We start from the raw sequence: 21,107 nt of genomic DNA on the forward strand, positions 1-21,107 counted from the left end.
GTCGATGTAACTAATGCTACAAATGGTACGCTACTGATATGCAATCACACCACTTTCGTCTTCAATTAGCTCCAGTGTTTATCTTCCACTCAAAGCAAGTCTTCATAAAGTGGTATCTGCATTACACACAGAATACAGAATGTTCAATCTTTGTGTGTCTCACCGAAAAGTACTGGTCAACCATGGGCTACACTTTTATCTAGAAGATATACAAACATTAAAACAAATTAATGAAATATACCACCTTCATATAACGTCAGACTTGCGTCTACTATCTTGCATGTCATCTCACTGGCATTCAAACTTGAACTGCGCATACTTTAAGCCATTATCAAAGTGTGGTTGCTAGGCTACAGATTATCGCTAGCCGAACTCTGTCTCCGCATGGATCTTCCATATCTGCATGCAGCGGTCAAATAAAGAAGAGACTGCAAATAAATACACATGCTCTGATGAGGTCTTCTGGGTATAATCTCATAGGTGGATACAAAGGTTTCTGAAGGTCATGCTGCCTACATCTTCAGGGCGGAAAACTAGGGCAAACCAGGCATCTACCACAATTCTCTGTATTTAAAAAAAAATGATTCAAGCAAAATTAAAAATCTATATACATTTCCGTCTTCCAACACATACCCCAAATCCTTTCCCGTTTGGTCTTTCTCTATTTCATTATACTGTACTTACACAAAACACCAGGCACATTATAGGAACCATATCTTTAGATTTTGTACAAATAATTTCTTATATCCTAAAATTATTCGTAATATCAAACTGGCATGAAACTTTCATGTAAAGGTCAAAAAGGGTAAAGTTGCCCTTGTGTATAATTAACCACCTTGCCATGAAGACAGGTATAGGAATGGATGTATAACTCCATGCATTCTTTAACCTCAGCACTAGATGGAGGTGAACTGTCAGCCTCACACCCCAGTGATCCTATCCATGGGGAAAGCCCCTGGTATCCACTAGATACAATGCTGGGTTGGGCCTAGAGCCAGCTGTGGAAATATAAATTAATATTTGTTTCTATACAAAAAGGAGCACTAGAGGAAGAAAATTACTTATCAGAACCCCCTTCACAATATGCCTGCGATGACAAGTGGCCGAAGGATGCACTATAAGGAAAATATAGAATGAGTCATTGGTGCATTTGAAATGCACAGATTGCAGACGTAACACAACCATGGGCTTATGAACAGGAAAACAGGCTGCTACAATGAAACATCTGAAGAAAAGGATACAGATCTCAACAAGTGGATGATGCCCCTTGTGAGGTGTAATAAGAATTTTGCAAAATTTAAAAGAAATTTTTAATAGATTTTATTTGATTTAAAATAAGTGACCAACAGCATGTGCTATTTTAGCGTATACTAGTTAGACTGCAACTATGACATTTTGAATCATGAAGTGTGCAGTTGCATATGTGATGAATGGATAATATTAGTGCAGTGTAGCAGTTTTAGCATAGTAAGCCACCTGAAGATGGCCATTTAGGGCCAAAACATGTGTTGAAAGTGAAAGTGAAAGTGAAAGAAAGAGGGAACAATTTGTTGCATTGTTGATGGACTGTGTAGTACATAAACAGTTTTAAAGTTTTATTCATTTGTATGTTATCTTTAGAAGGACCACAATTGAACATTGTAATAAGAGTCTATAAGCAACTCTGCTTGCAGAAGTAATGGACACTTCCAATTCAGGCCTTGGTACCTGGACATGTACTGTAGTTTCATTCAACTTGACAACTAAGAGAACACTTCTTCCATACAGCAAGTTACACTGTTGCGTACCCACTTTGGTCACCAGTGTTGTGTACTGTGCCCATAGTCTGGGTATGATGGATTGGTCAAGTGGAGAGTGGGTTGAGCCATCACCGGTGGAAATGAGAACAGCTGGAAGATGTAACTTAAAAACAAGGTGTCTATTAAACGCAAGAAATATAATAACTAGATGAGCAGGTGAATGCGTAAGGCCATTTGCACAAGGCCGACTTTCCCCTAACAGACAGAGTATCATCCACACAGACTAAACGTCGTATCACATCAGAGAGAAAGTGAACTGCAACTGCTATGGACTCAGTATTTATACTGATTATTTGGGGTGTTGCCTAATGGAAGCTTTCCAGAGTGTTCCACTTCTTTATGACATATTATCTATTTGGGTATCTTCCCATATGTCTCAGGCCTTTACCAATGCATCCTCAGGGTTGAGCATTGAAAGTTTAAGAGCGATAGTGTCAAGAGTTTCCCTCATTTTCTAACATCAAAACAAGAAAATTTCAGTAGTTTCAACAAATAACATTGGTGAAAGTCCAAGTTACAATATTCCACTTGTACAGTCTTAGTCAAAAGTTATTACAATATTTTACATATTCTTCCATATTAATTTACAATAATTCCATATAACATAACAATTACCCTTTACAATAACGACATAACCTCTATATACAACAACACATTGAGTGTAAAACTCAAATGCCCACGTTTATGTTATCACTACAACATGTTCTGCTTTGACAGATCCAAATATTTTAACTTCTATGGCATCTGAAAATGGACCTCATAAATAATCCTGCCTGCCAAATTTTAACATTTCATGTGAACTATTTACACCTCTTATATTACTGAAAACGTGCTACATGAAAATATTTATAAATTAGAGGCACATTTGTAGCATGTATTGTTGTATACTACAAATTTTCATTGAAGAACATATTGCCACTCAAATTCTGCATGCAGGAATATATTTGGATGGTTTTTGCATGAAGATTAAGGCTAAGGATTTGGGAGAAATTTCCTATGATTATGTTGGTAGAAGACACTACTCACAGAAAATGCTATTTCAAATTCAACCTAGGTTACAATTTTTCTTTCATCATGATCATCCTTATGGCCTAGGACCCACGGCACATTCCAGCTCAATATTTCACTGCATTCTTAGTATTTCTCTTCTGGTTGGTTGATATTTCCATGCTATTCTGGGAAGAAAATGCATTTCTATTCTTTGCAGCACTTTTTCTTTCAATTAACACGAACAAATTAACATAACTAGCATGTCCTACCATCTGTAAGCCTCCTTGTTAACTATAAGAAAACCAGGTTCAGGAAATGTTATAACACAAAAGGATATATGTAAATTTAATTCATATTTGAATAAATGGATTTATTTCAGCATGTCCCTGTTTAAATCTCTGACTCCAAGAATATACATATTTTGAATAACATTTTGCAAGACACAGAAATATGCACAGATAATATTCACATGACCAAAATAAAAGACAAAGAAAAGCATCTATATCAATGAATTTATACATAAGATATACCTATTTCTGAACATTTATTCACATCTTAGACTGTTCAGAGTTAGAGGTTCACGGTAGGTATAACATTCACTAAATTCGGTAGGGTTAGGATGGGTTTATTTGGTCACAAATATATATAAACAGTTTTGTTTTAATATATACATTGATTCAGTTCATGTAACTGGCACATTTAGGGTTAAGACCAGTGCTTAAAAGTTCAAAGTTTCAGTTGTTTGTACTTAAATATCAGCATAACATGCAAAACCATTTATGGCTTAGATAATCAGTTCACAAACATTCAACAGCATTATACAAATACAATCAAACACAGATCCATCAAAGAAATTCAAGCAACAAATACTCTACCACCAAGATCAAGGCACACATTCAGTTCAAAATATGAAGAATGTCCAGAATTTGCATGAATACTCAGGTGGCATATACAACAGTTTCTTTGAAAAAATTTTCTGTTTATTTCTTACTTGCGTATTCATCTGTTAAAGGTAAAGATATATTTACTCCTGTGTCTAAACACCATGCCATGAGGTTATAACATGGGAAGTGGAGGTGAAGGTACACCATTTCTGAACCTCAGACCATGGTAACTGTTATGTTCTACACTCCTGAATCCCCCTGTGAAGGTAACAGTGCCTTCGGTACTGCTGTATAGCAGGTTGGTTGGATCCTAAAAGCATTTCAGATTTGGTGGTAAAAAGAAGCATTTCAAATGTACTTGATAAGAAATAAATCCCAGCTGTTCAACCTATGCCTGTCATGATACTGTCTAAGCTTATCACTTTCCAAGGCTAATATGTCATAGAATTTTAATTTGTAAGTATATATATACTAAGCATTCAGGGCCTGTTTATTCGATTTACTGTACATTTAATAACACTGTAAGTGGCTCACAATACATAGCTTCAAATGGTAGGATGGGAAAATAATGAGTCAGAAAAGATGTGGAAGGAAGCAGTCATGGGCAGTTCCCATAGGCTAATTTGAGATACTATCCCAGCATTTGCCTGGCAGGACTGATATATGGTGCAAAATCTCACTCAGATCAGCCCCAGAGTCTCGAAACCAAAGATAAGTGTGATGCAGATCCTTAACATGAACCAAATGTTTACAGCATCCAAGTAAAACTTAACCAGTTTTTGTATATGTACATAATCTACAGCCCACTATTACCTATATGCAAATGTTCTGGCTAAAGCTTCCAGTTATGGTTCATAAAACCTGTCTGGTCTCAGACCAAGAAGACTGGCATAGCAGTGATGCTCTACGCTTGTATGTGAGGGAGGGGGGGAGTAGAGCAATCCCTGTAAGAGGTCATGTAGGCCCATAGGGTTGTGAGACATCGAGGATCCCATATTTTCTAGACAATTGGCCCACACATGGCAGAGAGTCTGTCAGCCTTATGAGGTGGCTACCTTTACCATCTGGAAGATTCGTGGTACTCATTTCTGTTAGAGGCTTAGTCAACCACAGGGCCATGGTGTCCTGGAAAGATTAGGTTAATTCAAAAATCCAATAGCCTCAACAGGAATCGAACCCACAACCCAGCTTGTATCATAGTAACTGTACCTAATTCATGATTTCATTCCCTTTTCCATAGAAAAATGTATATTTGCCTGCTGGTGCGATGCCAACTCCATCCCATCTGACCTCCTGTACTCCCACTACATCTAACTTATATTTTAAGATTTCTTCCGCCACTGTCCTGAGCGAACCTGCCCTATACAAATTTCTGACGTTCCACGTTCCGAATCTCATGTCCATTTTCTTTAGCTTAGGTCATTTATCCAGAGGATCCATCCAGGCCCGAGGCTTCTTGAGAATTATTGTAAGAACTTTATTTTTTACAGCGAGGAGATGTTAGCCCCACGCCCAACCCCCTAGGTGGAGGAGACTGTCCGAGACTGCTTATCCAATATATTCGCACCTTCCATCCTTCAAACTATACAAGAACAAAATGCCAGATACCCATCCCATACATACAAAGCTGAGTGTGTAGAAAATGAAAACTACATCTTGCATTCATTAACTGCCAATAAATTATATGCAACAGAAAACCAGTATCTATACTCAGTCAGATCAGCCAATCACAAGCATAGCAAAACATGTTTCATTTGGTCAATGAGGTTAGCAACATGGCAATGGCTAATCCAGTGAAACCTGTGACTCCTCTGATTTAGAAGGGATGTTCAGCTGCATTCCTGGGTGATTTAACAACCCTCTTTCAACTTCACTGATTCTACTTTAACAAAGGAGATTGGAAGTTAATCAAGAAAAGTGAATAACTAAGGATATGGAAGGTGGTGGCCACAGTTCACTGTAAGGTATTACAGGGAGATCGTAAAGTCGTGCACATCAAACTAAAAGATGTTATAAATTGTATTGCAGTTAATATAATTATATCTCCTACCGCTAGATGGTACTGTAGGAGTACTAACAACGAGTAGAAACGCCATCTGTTGTGTATCTGTCATACGACGTCTGCAGTATAGCTTTGTTTATTGCGTGACAGACATGTCGTTTTCCCAAGAATGTGTTTTCATTGTGGAACATTATTTCGCCAGTCGTTCTTATGCACGTGTCGCAGATGAGTTTGTCGGGAATATCCGGATTCTGCAGTTCCTAACAATTCGGCGATAACGAGAATAATCAACCAATTTCGGGGATGTGGATCAGTTTCAGATAGGAAGAGATCCGGGAGACCAGCTAGTTTTACTGAGGCTAAACTGGCTGACGTGGAGAAAATGTTGCAGCATTCCCCTTCAAAAAGCCTGAGGAGACTATCAGCGCAATCAGGGATTTCGTACGGAAGTGCTCAGAAAGCGATGAAGAAGTTACACCTTTGTGCATATCGAGTTCGCTGTGTGGAGGAACTGAAGGACTTGCATAAAGAAAAACGCTTAGTGTACTGTAGATGGTTTCGAGAATTTGTTGACAACCATGGAACTGAAGAGTTTGATCGGGTTTTCTTCACTGACGAAGCATGGTTTCACCTTAGTGGCTACATGAACAGTCAAAAGAATAAGATTTGGTCATCGGAAAATCCACATGTTATATGAAAAGTTCTTGCAATGTCAGGAAATTGGAGTGTGGTGTGCTGTATCATGCTGTCGAATAGTGGGGCCAATTTTCTTTGAAACAACAGTGAACAGTCCAGTGTACCAAGACACCATTACACAGTTTATTGCGCTTCTTGAAGTTGATGAACGTGACTGTTGGTTGCAGCAAGACAGTGCCACATGTCACACATCTAATGAAACCATGCAGTTCTTGGCAAGTTTTCGATGACTGTCTCATTTCGAAAGGATTCTGGCCCCCGCGTTTGCCCCATTTGTCACCCGCAGATTTTTCTTTTGGGGGTACCTCAAATGAATTGTCTATAAAAATAATCAGCATACAGTGGATGACCTCAAGAGGAACATTATGACGGCGTTTAACAGCATCAGTTTACAGGTGCTCCACAAAGTGGCCTCAAACATGGTAAAAAGAGCTCACACGTGCATTGCTGAACAGGGAAGCCATTTTGGGCATATGTTGTAAAGACATGATTTAATTTTGCATTTATAAGATGTATGGTTATAAACATTAATAGTAAGTGCTGTATGTGGCTGCGCCATAGCTCAATCGGTTCGTTGCTGGCTTCCCACCGCGGTGGCCCGGGTTCGATCCTGGGTCTGGTCAAGTGGGATTTGTGGTGGACAAAGTGGTGCTGGGGCAGGTTTTCTCCGAGGACTTCGGTTTCCCCTGCCAATCTTCATTCCACCAATTGCACCACAATCACCCTCACCTATCATCTGGGGCTGGTACAATAGGCCAGAAGTGGCTGCAGTACAAGGGACTTAGTCCCACCCCACTAGCATTAAAAAAAAAGTGCTCTATGTCTTGTAGTTTGTGCATTAAACCAGCAAAATAGAATTGGTTAGTGTGACGTGCATGACTTCTCGATCTCCCTGTATTTTGATATTCACATGGGCAAATAAAGTTATGATGGTAGGTAACCTGACTCAGATTCAAACCACGTAAGTGAAAGCCATTTGTGTAAAGCTAAGGCACTTTCCAACGAAACAGTTTTGAAGAAAATCACAGTAACAGAATCTGTCTTAACACTCTGGGTGAAAACCTGCTCAGAGTTAGGGATATCTGGGAAAGGTGTGTCAAGAGAACATATCTTCCAATTGAAGATAATAAATGCAAAGAGAATGCAGCAGAACAAATAAATGTAAACTTTTAAGTATGCATAGCACTACATTTCCAAAACAAGCCCCATCCAGCAATAACCAGGCATTGCACAGGAGGACTCTGTATATAATATTGCTCCACGGAGAACGATTCAATTCAAGCCATATAAATTAAGAACAATAGCCTTAAGAGTCTCAGAACTACACCAAACTCCTCAGTACGTTAATGTGTGCACAAAATGCAACGGTTTTCTTTATTTACACACATAACACCTGGTACATGGGAAATAACTCAATTCTGTCTGACCTACTGTGCATTTATTCTCAGTTACAGATTGCTGACTGTAAACAGTTTGTCATTTGACAAAATCCAAATGTGTGTGCTGTAAATTTCACTTTCCTGTGTTAACATCAGTCACTAAGAAAACCAAATGTCAGCTCATGATATGTCACTTGATGAATCATCGGAGCAATTTTTATCAGCTGCTGTTGAAGGAATATTAGGACCATGGACCTTGAGGTGATCCTTGAGAGCAAACCTGCGTGCGTAAGATGCCCCACATACATCACACTGGAACTTGAGGGGCACCTTGCCACTGTTCCCCTCCTCATGAGATTCCATATGCTTCCGAACAGCATAGAGGGATGAAAATGGCCGGTTGCATTCCACACAGGAGTAGGGCTTCGTATGGCTGTTCTTGTGACCCAGAAGTTGGATCAATGTGTTGAACTTCTTCGGGCAGGAGGGACACCTGAACCAGAATATTAAACTGACATGCTATTCTTGCCTCCAAGGATAAGATGTATCACACATACAGAAGAACTTCCTCAACTTGAATCCCAAGTGAAATAAAAACAAATTCAGTTACAGAAAAATAAGAAATCATACTATAAACTGACAGAGAACAAATGAAGGTAACATCAGATATATATGTTAGTGTATACTTTACAGATGTGGATCAACACTGCGACTAGATAGATTAGTGTTATTCAAAACTGCAGCATTACAAAACCAGAATATCATGAGATTTGCAGACTAAATAACCACATGGTATTCACGGCTAGTTTACAGTTATTCTGGAGGTCAAAAACCTCACTGCTGTTACAGAAGTCAAAGATACAAATTATCCATTTCAGTTCAATACATAAGTACACATTCCACTTCTGAAAGACACCTTTTAATAGTACCCTTCCATCTACAGTAGGCCTAGATGCCTTACAAATGGATTCTTTACGGTTTTCTGACCAAATTTTACATGAATTTCATGTTTCCTTATATGTCTTACATATATCCATTATTTCATGCTTCTTGATTTAACAATTTCGATAGTAGTTGGAGTACAAAAATAAACAGAAACAAACTCTGTGGCCTGTAATCCACAAGCAAACTATATGGACTGCCTCTGTGGTCTAGTGGTCAGAGTTCCTGGCTACATATCCAGAGGTCCCAGGTTCGATTTCAATCACCACCAGATTTTCTGCGAAGTAGTGGGTATGGAACGGGGTCCGCTCAGCCCTGTGAGGATAAGTGAGGAGCTATTTCAAGGAAATAGCGGCTCCGGTCTAGAAAATCGAAATTAACAGCCGTGGGATCTGTTGCGATGACCACACAACAACCTCTATCTGCTAAATGTGGCACTGACTTTGTCAAACAAGCGGCAGTTGCTCGATCAGTGGGAGATGAGTACAAATTTTTACAATTCCTTATTATGTAATTTTCTACATTCCTCTGTTGCTTAATGTATCTTATGTAAATCCTCTGTCAGATGGGACCACCATGAATATCTCAAATCCCATATCATTACAACATGCTAAGTGCCCAGTTACCACATCTGGACTGCTTTGATTTAAAGATACTGACAAGTTATGAGAATAATCAAAGGTACTAAGTATGGAAAACATTTCTGTTATAAACTTACAGGTTATGAGCTGCAGTTATGTATTTCGGGGACAGGTATACTTTCATGAATTAAAAAAAAGTAATTCTGTTTCAAATATTGGAAGTTCAACTGTACATGTACTGCAAAACCTAAATTAACTCATTTATGGTGGATAAACTGCAAAGTGGAGTATTCAGAATTCTGAATGCCAATAGGAATCAACCTAAATGATCAAGGGTTGTCCAAAGGGTGTTTCCATTTTAGAAAACATTGATACCACTTTCTTTTTCTTCTTACATCAATCCCAACTCAGTTATTCAGCTTTCATTGATCTGAAGAGAACAAGACTTCTGGCTATTCACACAAAACAGCAATAGTACTACAGTAGAATGTTTATGGTGAAATTTTTCTAAATCAAAAGGAATTTTTTTGCAAAGTTTTCAGGGCCATTTAAATATCTCTAAAATGCAGTACCTTGTATATTCACTGATCAAAGTTCTGTAGTAGTGGCTGGTTCATTACAATAGCAATCTTTGATTCAAAATACACATAAACTACCTTTGTTACTATTTCTTTTTAAAAATTAGATCAAGTATCCCACTACAAATTTAGTGTGAATGCATTTACAGCATTTATGAGCACAGTTTTAAAACAAACTTGCACAAAAAAATTTAAACTTTGTAACTTGGCTTTCTTTAACTGAGGGCTGTTTTTCTGTGAACAGATTCATAGGTAAGTTACCAGTAATTCTACAAGTCTGTGTACTATTAAGAATAGGCTACACCATATATTTTTTTATTGCTAGTGGGGTGGGACAAAGTCCCTTGTACTGCGGCCACTTCTGGCCTATTGTACCAGCCCCAGATGATAGGTGAGGGTGATTGTAGAGCAATTGGTGGAATGAAATTGGCAGGAGAAACCGAAGTACTCGGAGAAAACCTGCCCCAGCACCACTTTGTCCACCACAAACCTCACTTGACCAGACCCAGGATCAAACCTGGGCCGCTGCAGTGGGAAGCCAGTGACTAACCGCTTGAACTATGGCGTGGCCTCGGTTACACCATAACTTCCAATGGTGTCGCTCATAAAAAGCCTAATTTTCAATTACTTTTTTCCCACAATTAAATACATTTCTTTACAGGGAGACAATGAAAGCTACTTGTAGTTTATCTGTTCAGTTAAAACTATAATATTTCCATCAGAAATATATTCCTTTTGGGATCATATGCAACAAAAGGATGCAAACTGTGCCTATTAGCTTTTCCATGTCCATCTGCCCAACTGAATATATGTACCAACTCAAAAACGACTGAATAGAATTTCAACAAATTTGACACTGGTAAGTGTTCTACTAAAATCTGTCAATACGATCACATTTCAGTTCAAATCAGATAATAATAATGAACAATTTACACAGATTTCTAATGCACTTCAAATGTAACCCACTAAACATTTACAATACAAAAATGATGTTTTGAATAACAGTCATATAGAGAAAAATGGAACATGCATTTTACTTCAATGCACTTCTTATGTTAAGACTTACAGTTTTCCAGATAATTAAACTAAAGAGACCAAATGTATCAGAATCCCTAACTTATTTCAGTCATTACAGACATAATCACCAAACTAACAGTCCTCCTACAGATGCAATATGAAGTCCCATAGCATATGCAATCAGTTCAAAACAATCCATAAGATTCTAAACATATGCACAATATTAAGTTTTTGTTTACTTTCCTTATCTGGGCTAACTGTGACAGAAAAGTCAAAAGAAAAACCTGTTATACTCCCACTTCATTCACCATAAATTTCATATGAAGTTGCCTAGGACTGACCCAAAGACTTCCTACTTATCTGCCCAAACCCACCATTCCTGATAATCCTAATACTTTTCATTCTAAAACCAAATAACATACGCAAATGATAGAATGTCATTAAGTAAACCATGAGGAAGAAGCAAGAAAGTTATCAGAAAACAGAAAGTTAGACATACTTGTAAGCACGTTCATCCAGATGGATCTTAGTGTGAGCCTTGAATGCTGTGCCAGTTCGGAACGTTTTGCCACACACCTTGCAGTTGTAGGGACGGATACCTGTGTGTCGCCTCATGTGGAGGGTGAGACAATATCGCACTCTGAACTGCATGCCACACACTGAGCAGTGATAAGGCTTCTCTCCTGTATGAACACGTTCATGCTCTACCTTGTCATGAGGTCGGAAGAAGCCACGTCCACAGAAACCACATTTGTAAGGACGGTGGATCATGTGAGACTGAACGTGTGTCCTCAGAAGATTCATGTTTGCAAATATCTTTCCACAGTGGATGCATGAGCATTCTTTGAATCCTCTGTGGATTCGCATGTGCATGTTGAGGTGGCCATGTTTGCTGAAGGTCTTGTTGCAAACTGGACAATCATACCTCAGAGGGGAGAAATGTTTCGCCATATGTTCCTGCATATAAATCAGATGCAAAGTGAACTTTCATCTGGGAGACAAAACATTTGAACACTAAACTCACAGAACCTTAAATATTTATGAAATTCTTTTCACATCTGTAACATCCTAATATTTCTTTCTTAGTTTAAACGTACTGTAATATTACTTATTTCAACCACATCTCAATGTTTTCTTTTTATTTATGTATTTAATCAGTGAAGTCACTGACTACAGGGTGGACAGCTGGAGTGAAGTTCTTGGTAGAAGAAGAATTTTTCTTTCTCCATCACACAATGACCAGCTGTGAGGTCTATGCATTATTTATTATTATTATTATTATTATTATTATTGGAGGGGGGTGGGTTTCCCCATGCACTGCGACTAGTTGTTAATCTACTGTGCCTCCCCCTTTAATATTCTACCAGTCGCCATGCCCTTCCAGTACTGGTGCTCGCTATCAGCCCTGTTCTGCCAGCAAGGTCAGCCCTGTTCTGCCAGCAAGTTCAGCCCTCTCTGGCAGTGGTCCCTGATACTTCCCCATCTACTGGAGGAATTGGAAACTACTTGGGTGGGAAACTTTTGCCTAATTTTGCTCAGAGGTCTCCTAGAGACATGAGGATCTTTTGCGTGCTGTAAGTCTACGACACGGGACACACGGCTTAAAGTCCCTCCCGGAGGACTTGTTCCTTGAATTTTTCCACCCTTAAAAATTCCACGACCTCCACGGGGTTCAAACCCACATACCTTGAGTCATGAGGTGGGAACGTTACCCCTAGACTACGGAGGCCACTGAGGTCTATGCAACTCCTACTCTATGGATATTGTGAGTTCTTTCCCACAGGATAAAGCAGCCACCAAGTGGAACTGACCACTCACCTCTATTGTGTTGAGGTCTAGACTGTGTCAAGTCATATCTTAAAACCCCCTATAAACATTCTTGTTAACCTCAAATCTTACATTCTTGTCACAGTTCTTAGCCACAAGGGCAACTTCAATTCTAGCTTTCTACCTAAATGAAGCTCTCGAAAATCTTCCCAGTCACATATTTTAATTTTAATTTTAATGTTTCAAGTGTTAAATGAGAAACTTTGTAATGCTTGCAATTGCAAGATGCAGAAAAGAAATGTACCATCTGTATAAGCTACATTTTAGGAAAATATGGAAAAGTATGAGGGTTATTTAAATTAAACCCATTGAAGGACTGTTCTTGGCAAAGGAATAGACCCAATGAGGCAGGCTTCTCACTGACACACCAGATAATGGCTACCTTCTAGAAAGAACTCCCTGGGCTGTTGCTGGAACCACCACATCACCATGGATTTGATTAATTGTCCCACATGAACATGTGAACAAGTTTCACTTGAACAGGCTTGTGTGTTTAACATTATTCTGAGGTTTGCAATGCTTATGAACATGACAAAAAAAACAACACTATTGAAATACCATCATACGAGGGTAGTACTGAAAGTCATGAGCAACAGTTTTTTGTGAAGTAACATGCTTTATTATTGACAAACCAAATACACCACCTCAATCTATAGACCTTTCTCTATTTTTCCACATAATCACCACTTCTTTGTACACACTTCTCCCAGTGTTCTGGGAGTTTGAATATTCTCCTTCTGTAAAATTCTGTTCCAGCCATCCGAAGACACTGACGCACTGCTTTCTGAATTGCCTCCCTTGTCTCAAAATGTTGTCCACGCAGCTGATATTTCACAAATCCAAAAAGATGGTAGTCGGAGGGTGCCAGATCAGGGCTCTGGGAGAGGTGTGGAAGAACTTCCCACCCCATCTTTGCAACTGCTTCAAATGTCATGCAGGATGATGATGTTTCATCCCGGATGTTTATCGTGCAATGCACGACGGAACTTGTGCAGTGTCTGGACATAACAAGAAGCATTGATGGTTTGCCCAGGTTCCAGGAATTCGGCCAGAACAAACCCCTCTGCATCCCAGAAGACTGTGCCCATCACCTTCACAGCTGATGGCACTGTCTTTACCTTCTTTTTTGATGGAGAAAGCAAATGGTGCCATTCCATACTCTGCCGTTTCGTTTCAGGCTTGAAATGGTGAAACCAGCTTTCGTCACCTGTCACAATACAGAGCAAAAAATCATCACCTTCCTGTCGATATCTCTGCAGCAGTTCTGAGGTGATGGCTTTTCGCTGACCTTTGTGGTCTTCGGTCAACAACCGCAGGATGCAACGAGCACAGACTTTCCTATAGCCCAAGCTTTCAAACATCTCCTGTACTGCACTGTGCCCTATTCCAAGTTTTCGGGCTATTGTGTCCACAGTCACATGCCTGTCATCTTGAATGATCTCATCCACTCTTTCCTTGTTGCATTCAGTTGAGGCTGTTCAAGGACGACTGCTCTGAGGCTCATCTTCGATGCTGGTGTTCCCATCTTTAAAATGTTTCACCCATCTTCGAACACTGCTCGCACCAATGCACACACTTCCATAAGCACGCTGAAGTCTCTGGTGAATTTCTGCAGCAGGGATTTCCTCTTTCACAAGAAATTCGATGACAGCATGCTGGTGAAACGACATATCGTTGTAGGCCATTTTGTTAGGAGTGATACTGGTCACGTGATGCAAGCTACTGACGTCACAAGTCACTCAAGGTTAACACAACAGCTGGTTCCATCTACCACCGTACTCTTTTTCGTCTGCTGTTCCCAGGTTGCATGCAAAAAAAAAGTTGCTCATGACTTTCGGTACGACCTACATAGTTTATGTCAAATGTATTGTCTTCTAATTGGGTGGTGTAATATATATACTATCACTGTATTTTACATGTGGCTTGAACCATATATGCAAAAGAAGGTAATGTGAGACACTTTCTTAACTATAAGTGTGTCCACTGTATGAGGACCTGGCACAGTTCAGAAATTTGGGAACAGCTATAACAAATCAAAACCTGATTCAAAAGGAAATTAAGATGAGATTGAACTCGGGCAATGCTTGCTACCATTAAGTCCAGACCTTTTGTCTTCTCGTCTGCTGTCTAAAAACAAAAATCAGAATATACAAAACTATAATTTTGCCGGTGGTTCTGAATGGGTGTGAAACTTGGTCTCTGACATTAAGGGACGAACATAGACTGAGGGTGTTTGAGAACAGGGTGTTGAGGAGAATATTTGGACTGAAGAGAGATGAAGTGACAGGAGGTTGGAGAAAACTGCATAATGAGGAGCTTCATAACTTGTACTCTTCTCCAAGTATCAATTCAAGGAGGATGAGGTGGACAGGGCATGTAGCACAAATGGGAGAGAAGAGGAATGCATATAGGATATCGGTGGGAAAGCCAGAAAGAAAAAGACCCCTGGGAAGACAAAGGCATAGGTGGGTGGACAATATTAAAATGGATCTTAAAGAGATAGGATGGGATGGTATGGACTGGATTGATCTGGCTCAGGATAGGGACCAGTGGAGGGCTCTTGTGAGCACAGTAATGAACTTTCGGGTTCCATAAAATGCTGGGAAAGTCTTGAGTAGCTGCAGACTTGGTTTCTCCTCAAGAAGGGCTCAGCTCCATGAGTGTGTGAGAACCTGTCAGATATACAAAGGTGTTCGTCAAAAGATCCATCTGTATACAGGATATACCCACCTCTTTACAGCACTTGTCTATCTCCTTGTGACACCTCGCGCATGGCACAGTGTTCTTCTTGTTCTGCATACCATCCTCCTCCGGCACTGCAGGTTCCATTGACCCATCATCTGTCTTCTCTACCAGTTTTTCTTCTTCTTCATCCTCCTCATCTTCCTCTTTAATCAGATGTTCCTGCCAATGCACCCGCAACTCATCATTACTGCTGAATGGCTTACAACACACTTTACATGCAAGCGAACTGGGTGTCTCGCCCTTCTCTGCCTTAGCATTCACATCCTCTTCGGTTGCCCCAGCACCATCTTCAATTTTCTTCCCAGGCAATGGTTTTGCGTGCACTTTCATGTGCTGCTTCAACGTTCGACTGGTTGAGCACATATTATGGCAAACTGGACACTCCAGAGGGACTTTCAGTTCTTTCAGTTCTGCCCGTTCATGCACCTTCCTGTGCAACTTCAAAGCTCTTATCGTTGTGAACGTCATATCGCACGATTCACACTTCACGGGCGCAGGTAACATCTGCATGTTGTACTTCCTTTTCATCATGTTCGGCATCTCGGACTTAACATTGTGAACTGATTCCATGTGCGAACGCATTTCCTTCATATCAACTATATCCTCGTCACACAACTTACAGACCAAGGTACACATTTTTGCGATGGTACAAGAATGTCTTTCGAATGCAGACACATTACCAAATTCTTGCTGACATGTACTACATGTAAACACAGAGATTGCATTTTCTATTCCTTTGTCACCAGGGCTCATAATTACCTTTACTTCTGGAACCCTATTTACCCCAAGATAGGGTCCTGGCCTAGTTCCACGACCCCCAGACCCTTTTAATAAAAAATTACCACTAAATAATTTCTCAATGCTGGTTCTAGTGTCCTTCTTGAAAAGTTGCCTCTTACTTTCCATCTTCAGCCTACCAGGCACAGATAATATGGGCACTTTAATATTATTATTTGTATTAGCACTTTCATTATTTGAATCCGTATCAGGTTTAGTTTCCCAGAATCTGCCAATTTTCACCTCTTTGCTGACATATTTCACCTCACCAGTTACATGTTCTTCTCTTACATGAACAGAGGGAATAACCCGTTTCGGGTCAGGAACAATTTGCTTTATTTTCTCTTCATCTGCAACAACTCGAGTCCTCTCCTTAGCCCATGGATATGGTTTGACATTTTCATGACTTTCACCATTAGCAGCAGCAGCATGATTTGAAGCATTCGTTTGGTTTTCTGGATGAAATTCTGATGACTGTTGCTGAATTTCAGAAAAGCCAGACACAAAATCTGTTGCGCCCGTTCTCTCTTCCAGACCTGCCGTCTCATTAACATCATTAGACTGAGGTAAAATATCCATCATCTGCTCATCATGGGCTCCCAAAACTTCCTTTGAAGATCTAATCAACTTCTCAAGGGCAATTTTCTTAGCCTGTGGTACCTGGAAATGAAATAAAGCACTGAAATTAACAGCCATGGGGGATTTGTTGCACTGAGCACATGACACCCCTCTATCCACTAAAAAGTTGGCACTAACTTCACTGACAAGCGGCGGTCACTCGGTCAGCATAGTTCACTTGCAGACTACAGGCCACGGAGTTAGTTTCTGTTAGTTAATATAATAGACTCAACCCTAAACTAACCATTGGGTTAATTTCAGGATTCACAAAATTGCACACTGCCATCTACAACAACAACTCATTTACTGTTCATGACTATAAAAAGAATTATTCTGTTTAAAATATATTAGTTTATTTTAATTTATTTAAATAAATTAGCCCCTGTACTGCTATATAACTATGTTCTATGGTGTTTCATGCAATGAAGCATTATTTCTAGCAAATTCTATAAGGAACCACTTATAAAAATACATTACCACTAAAATTTGCATTAAAATTTATTTCACTGCGTGATTCTAAACTATTTAATTCACTGTTCGTCAGACTGTGGGTTGTGACACCTAGCTGATCCCAAGCTACTGTGATGGGGGTCAACAAGTTCTCAAAAACTGTTTGAAATAGAGCTGTATCCGTAAGTTTCAACAAGTCAGCAGGTCAGTAAAACTAATACAGACACATTTGGAGAACACAGCTGCAGTCGATAGACAGCAATAATTACAAGCATGCTGAATCTGTCTCTATAATCCCGATCCATTAATAAATACATATATGCTGACAGGGAGCCACATATATTTATGTATTTTTTAGGGGGTTGTGGTATCAAACAGTTTGAAAACACTTGCCTTATAAACATTTGATGTGAGATCTGAGGTTCTTGTGGCAACGACCACGAATACTACCATCTTCAGGGACGTGATGCTACAAAGTCTGACAAAAGGTTTCATACCAATATCTGCCTCTATCCTCAGGGAATCTACCCTGAAGACAGAGGCAGCAGTTCTTCTCAAACACTGGTAAACATTTACCAGACTATATGCCATCATATGCCACAAGACAGTATTATTGAAAGATCCTCTACACAAAAGACCAGCATGTTGAATCTAGACCAGGGGTCTCCAAACTTTTCGAAACACAGGCCACATTAGGTAATTCATCACTTTCAACGGGCCGGATAAAATGAGAAATTAATAACTCTAGGTATACGAGTTTTATTGAAAGCACAGAATTTCATAAACTAAATACAAAGTATGTGAGAATAAATTATTGTATATTAATGACATCAGACAGTAGCAGTAAATGCTCATATTTTAATCACAAATTATAATAAATCCATTAATGTGAATGATGGAACTCTTTTCGCATTCTTAAAATCTGATTAAATTGAGGTGATGATGATCTGTTACAATTACACTGCACCACTGCAAGAAGTCTTGTGCACAAGACAGCTAGTAATAAACTACTCGCGCTACCTACATTGCCACGAAGTGACACTGCCGATCGAAGCCGAACAAGTACGAAGAAATACCGCGCAGTTTACGGTCCAGAATTAGTAAAATTGTGAATAATATTAATATTAACATAATATGGAATATCAATATATTTTAAACACAATCTTAATTAATGAATCTGAAATCTATGAGCAAGTATTTTTTTTACCAGTACTCATTGGAAAATTAGTTCAACTGGCACATTTCTGCACAATTCTTTCGCGGGCCGTAGTTTGGAGACCCTTGATCTAGACCATCAGGACATAATATATACCTCAATAACAACTTCCTCTCCACCATGGTACATTCTTACATGTTCCATCACAGAGTTAAAGGTGATCCCACAGCTGGAACATGTGTATGTGCCGCAGACCATCTGTCCGTCACCAGGATCTTCCATTTCAGATAAAGCATGTTGCGACTCCATACTATCACCCATCCCTTCACCCGCTGATGATAAACTGTGTATAACCCTGTCAAATTCCTGACCATCCAGCATTATTGATTCATTTGTTTCAAAATCAGACAGTTTCTCAGGCAAATCCTCTTCAGCCCCGACAGATTTCTCAACAACGTCATTACTGCCATTGGAATATCTCTGTTCCATTACACTGCTTGAACCTAAACAATTCATACATGAATCATTACCTAGGGAAGGCTGAAAACTCATTTGATAAGCATCATATACTTCACCTACAACAAAAACAAGGGTGTGTCATCAGCAGGGCGCGGATTTTGATGACATGTCACTTTTTTTTTTCCTTGTATCCTATGTGATGCTCTTAAATATATAAATCTCAGATATGAGCTGCTGGTTACAGAAATGTAAATTTTATAGGTAATTTTTTGTCATTTTTTGACATTTTTAGGTTTAAGGTCATTTTTTCATTTTGGGGGTAATTTTTTGGCAAATTTTTGGACTTTTAAGGGTATTTCTTGTCATTTTTGGCCATTTTAGGGAATTTTTCTTCACATGTTTTCTGAAATGTGAATAACATGGAAGCAAAGTGTTCTTTCTTTTCTCCTTTAGGTCATTTTTCTGGATTTTTTCGATCACTTTATAGGTCTTTTTTTAATATTTTCAGGTCATCAAAATCCAGGCCCTGTTTATTACATTTTTGGGTCATATTTTAAGTAATTTTTCTGGATTTTTTCTGTCATTTTTTAAATATTTTCAGGTCATCAAAATCTGGGCCCTGGTCATCACTTAATGGCCTAATTTATATGTTGGTGGAAAAGTCAGAAGTACTTACACAGAACTTTTCTTTCAGAAGGTTCCCTATACAAGTTATGATGTACCCTGGTTCACAGAGTGGATGGATTTTATTGATTAATAGGCAAACAAATAAATTAGCTAGCAAGTGAAATAACATGGCCCAAAGAAGTTTAACAAAATCCATATCCCATATAGTAAAAAAAAATAGTGGCTACATACATATTTAACATCAGTTTCCATCAATTCACTTGTGGCAAGTGGGAAATCATATTTTTGGGGTCCTCTTGCTTTATCCCTGCACAAACAGCCTATAGTACCCATTCCATAGGAGGTTGGATGGGTCAAAGAGTCAGTTTGGATTCCAAGGAGAAAAGAAAAATTACTTGCCCTTGCTGGGAATCAAACCTCAGTTCCTTGTTCATCCAGTATATAACCTTGATGCAACATCAACTAAAACATCCTAGTCACAAAAGATATGAGCAGTAGACTTAAAAATTGTACAATAAGTCAGCCAGTGGTTCAGTTGGCTGGTCGGTTGGTCAGTTGGTCAGTCAGTTTCTTCATTCATTGATTGGCCATTCTGTCATTGATATTCATTAGATATGTGAGCAGAATCAAACTGTGGTCACTTCAGCATGCAGATATGGCACACACATGAACCTCGTACTTTTGTGATCAACTGCAACATGCAACTTCTGCTCGGTGACATTAACATAGTCTTTCTTGAAAAGAGTAACATCTCTTTGCTGGACATCTATGCCTGAAACCAGGTACACTGATTCTGAACCACCCAGCTGGGGGTCAGCTGCAACTGGAATCTCCTGGTGCATTTCTTCCTGGAAAATAAGCCAAACAGTATCAGTGAATTTTGTTTGGAAAATTATGAAACTACAAAGTTTGATCAAATACAGTACATTCTTATCAGCTGTGTATCATTTTTTTAATGCTAGTGGGGTGGGACTAAGTCCCTTGTACTGCAGCCACTTCTGGCCTATTGTACCAGTCCTAGATGATAGGTGAGGGTGATTGTGGAGCAATTGGTAGAATGAAGATTGGCAGGGGAAACCGAAGTACTCGGAGAAAACCTGCCCCAGCACCACTTTGTCCACCACAAATCCCACCTGACCAGACCCGGGATCAAACCCGGGCCACCACAGTGGAAAACCAGCAAGTAACCGCTTGAGCTATGGCGCGGCCACATACAGCACTTACTATTAATGTTTATAACCTTACATCTGCAGATGCACAGTCAAGTGGGCCTGAGTGTCTTATTTAGCAATACAGAGAACCCTATGTTAAAATCTGGACACCAATGCCCAGAGTAATTGGCATTTAAATTCCCTATAACTGTACAGGAGCTCCCCAATTTATGCAATCATTTCATTCCAAAATGTCTTCTATAATCTAAGTTTTGCATACATCAAAATCATTACTGTAATATATATACAGGGTGTCCCAGGAGGAATGTGCCAAACTTCGGGAGGGTGTTCCTTATGTTAAAGTATGCCGATATAACCCAAAACACCTATGTCCAAAGTTGAACGGTTACGGAGATAATGGCCCGAGAA

The 21,107-nt window shown here is 39.4% G+C and overlaps 1 protein-coding gene across 2 annotated transcripts in view; it reads right to left on the reverse strand.

Moving 5' to 3' along the window:
- Positions 1–7,513: 7,513 nt before the first annotated feature.
- The window catches only part of LOC111873725, a 17,044-nt gene continuing 3,450 nt past the window's right edge, over positions 7,514–21,107 (reverse strand). For both annotated transcript variants that reach the window (XM_023868657.2, XM_023868658.2), the window contains exons 3-7: positions 20,207–20,375; positions 18,598–18,944; positions 15,426–16,877; positions 11,368–11,825; positions 7,514–8,243 (exon numbers count right to left, since the gene is read on the reverse strand). In XM_023868657.2, the coding sequence (XP_023724425.1) occupies positions 7,931–8,243; positions 11,368–11,825; positions 15,426–16,877; positions 18,598–18,944; positions 20,207–20,375 (2,739 nt within the window). In that variant the 3' untranslated portion in view covers positions 7,514–7,930. The remainder of the gene's footprint in view (positions 8,244–11,367; positions 11,826–15,425; positions 16,878–18,597; positions 18,945–20,206; positions 20,376–21,107) is intronic.

The sequence above is a fragment of the Cryptotermes secundus genome, unplaced genomic scaffold (assembly GCF_002891405.2).
Source record: "Cryptotermes secundus unplaced genomic scaffold, Csec_1.0 scaffold31, whole genome shotgun sequence".
In the NCBI taxonomy this organism is placed as follows: domain Eukaryota; kingdom Metazoa; phylum Arthropoda; class Insecta; order Blattodea; family Kalotermitidae; genus Cryptotermes; species Cryptotermes secundus.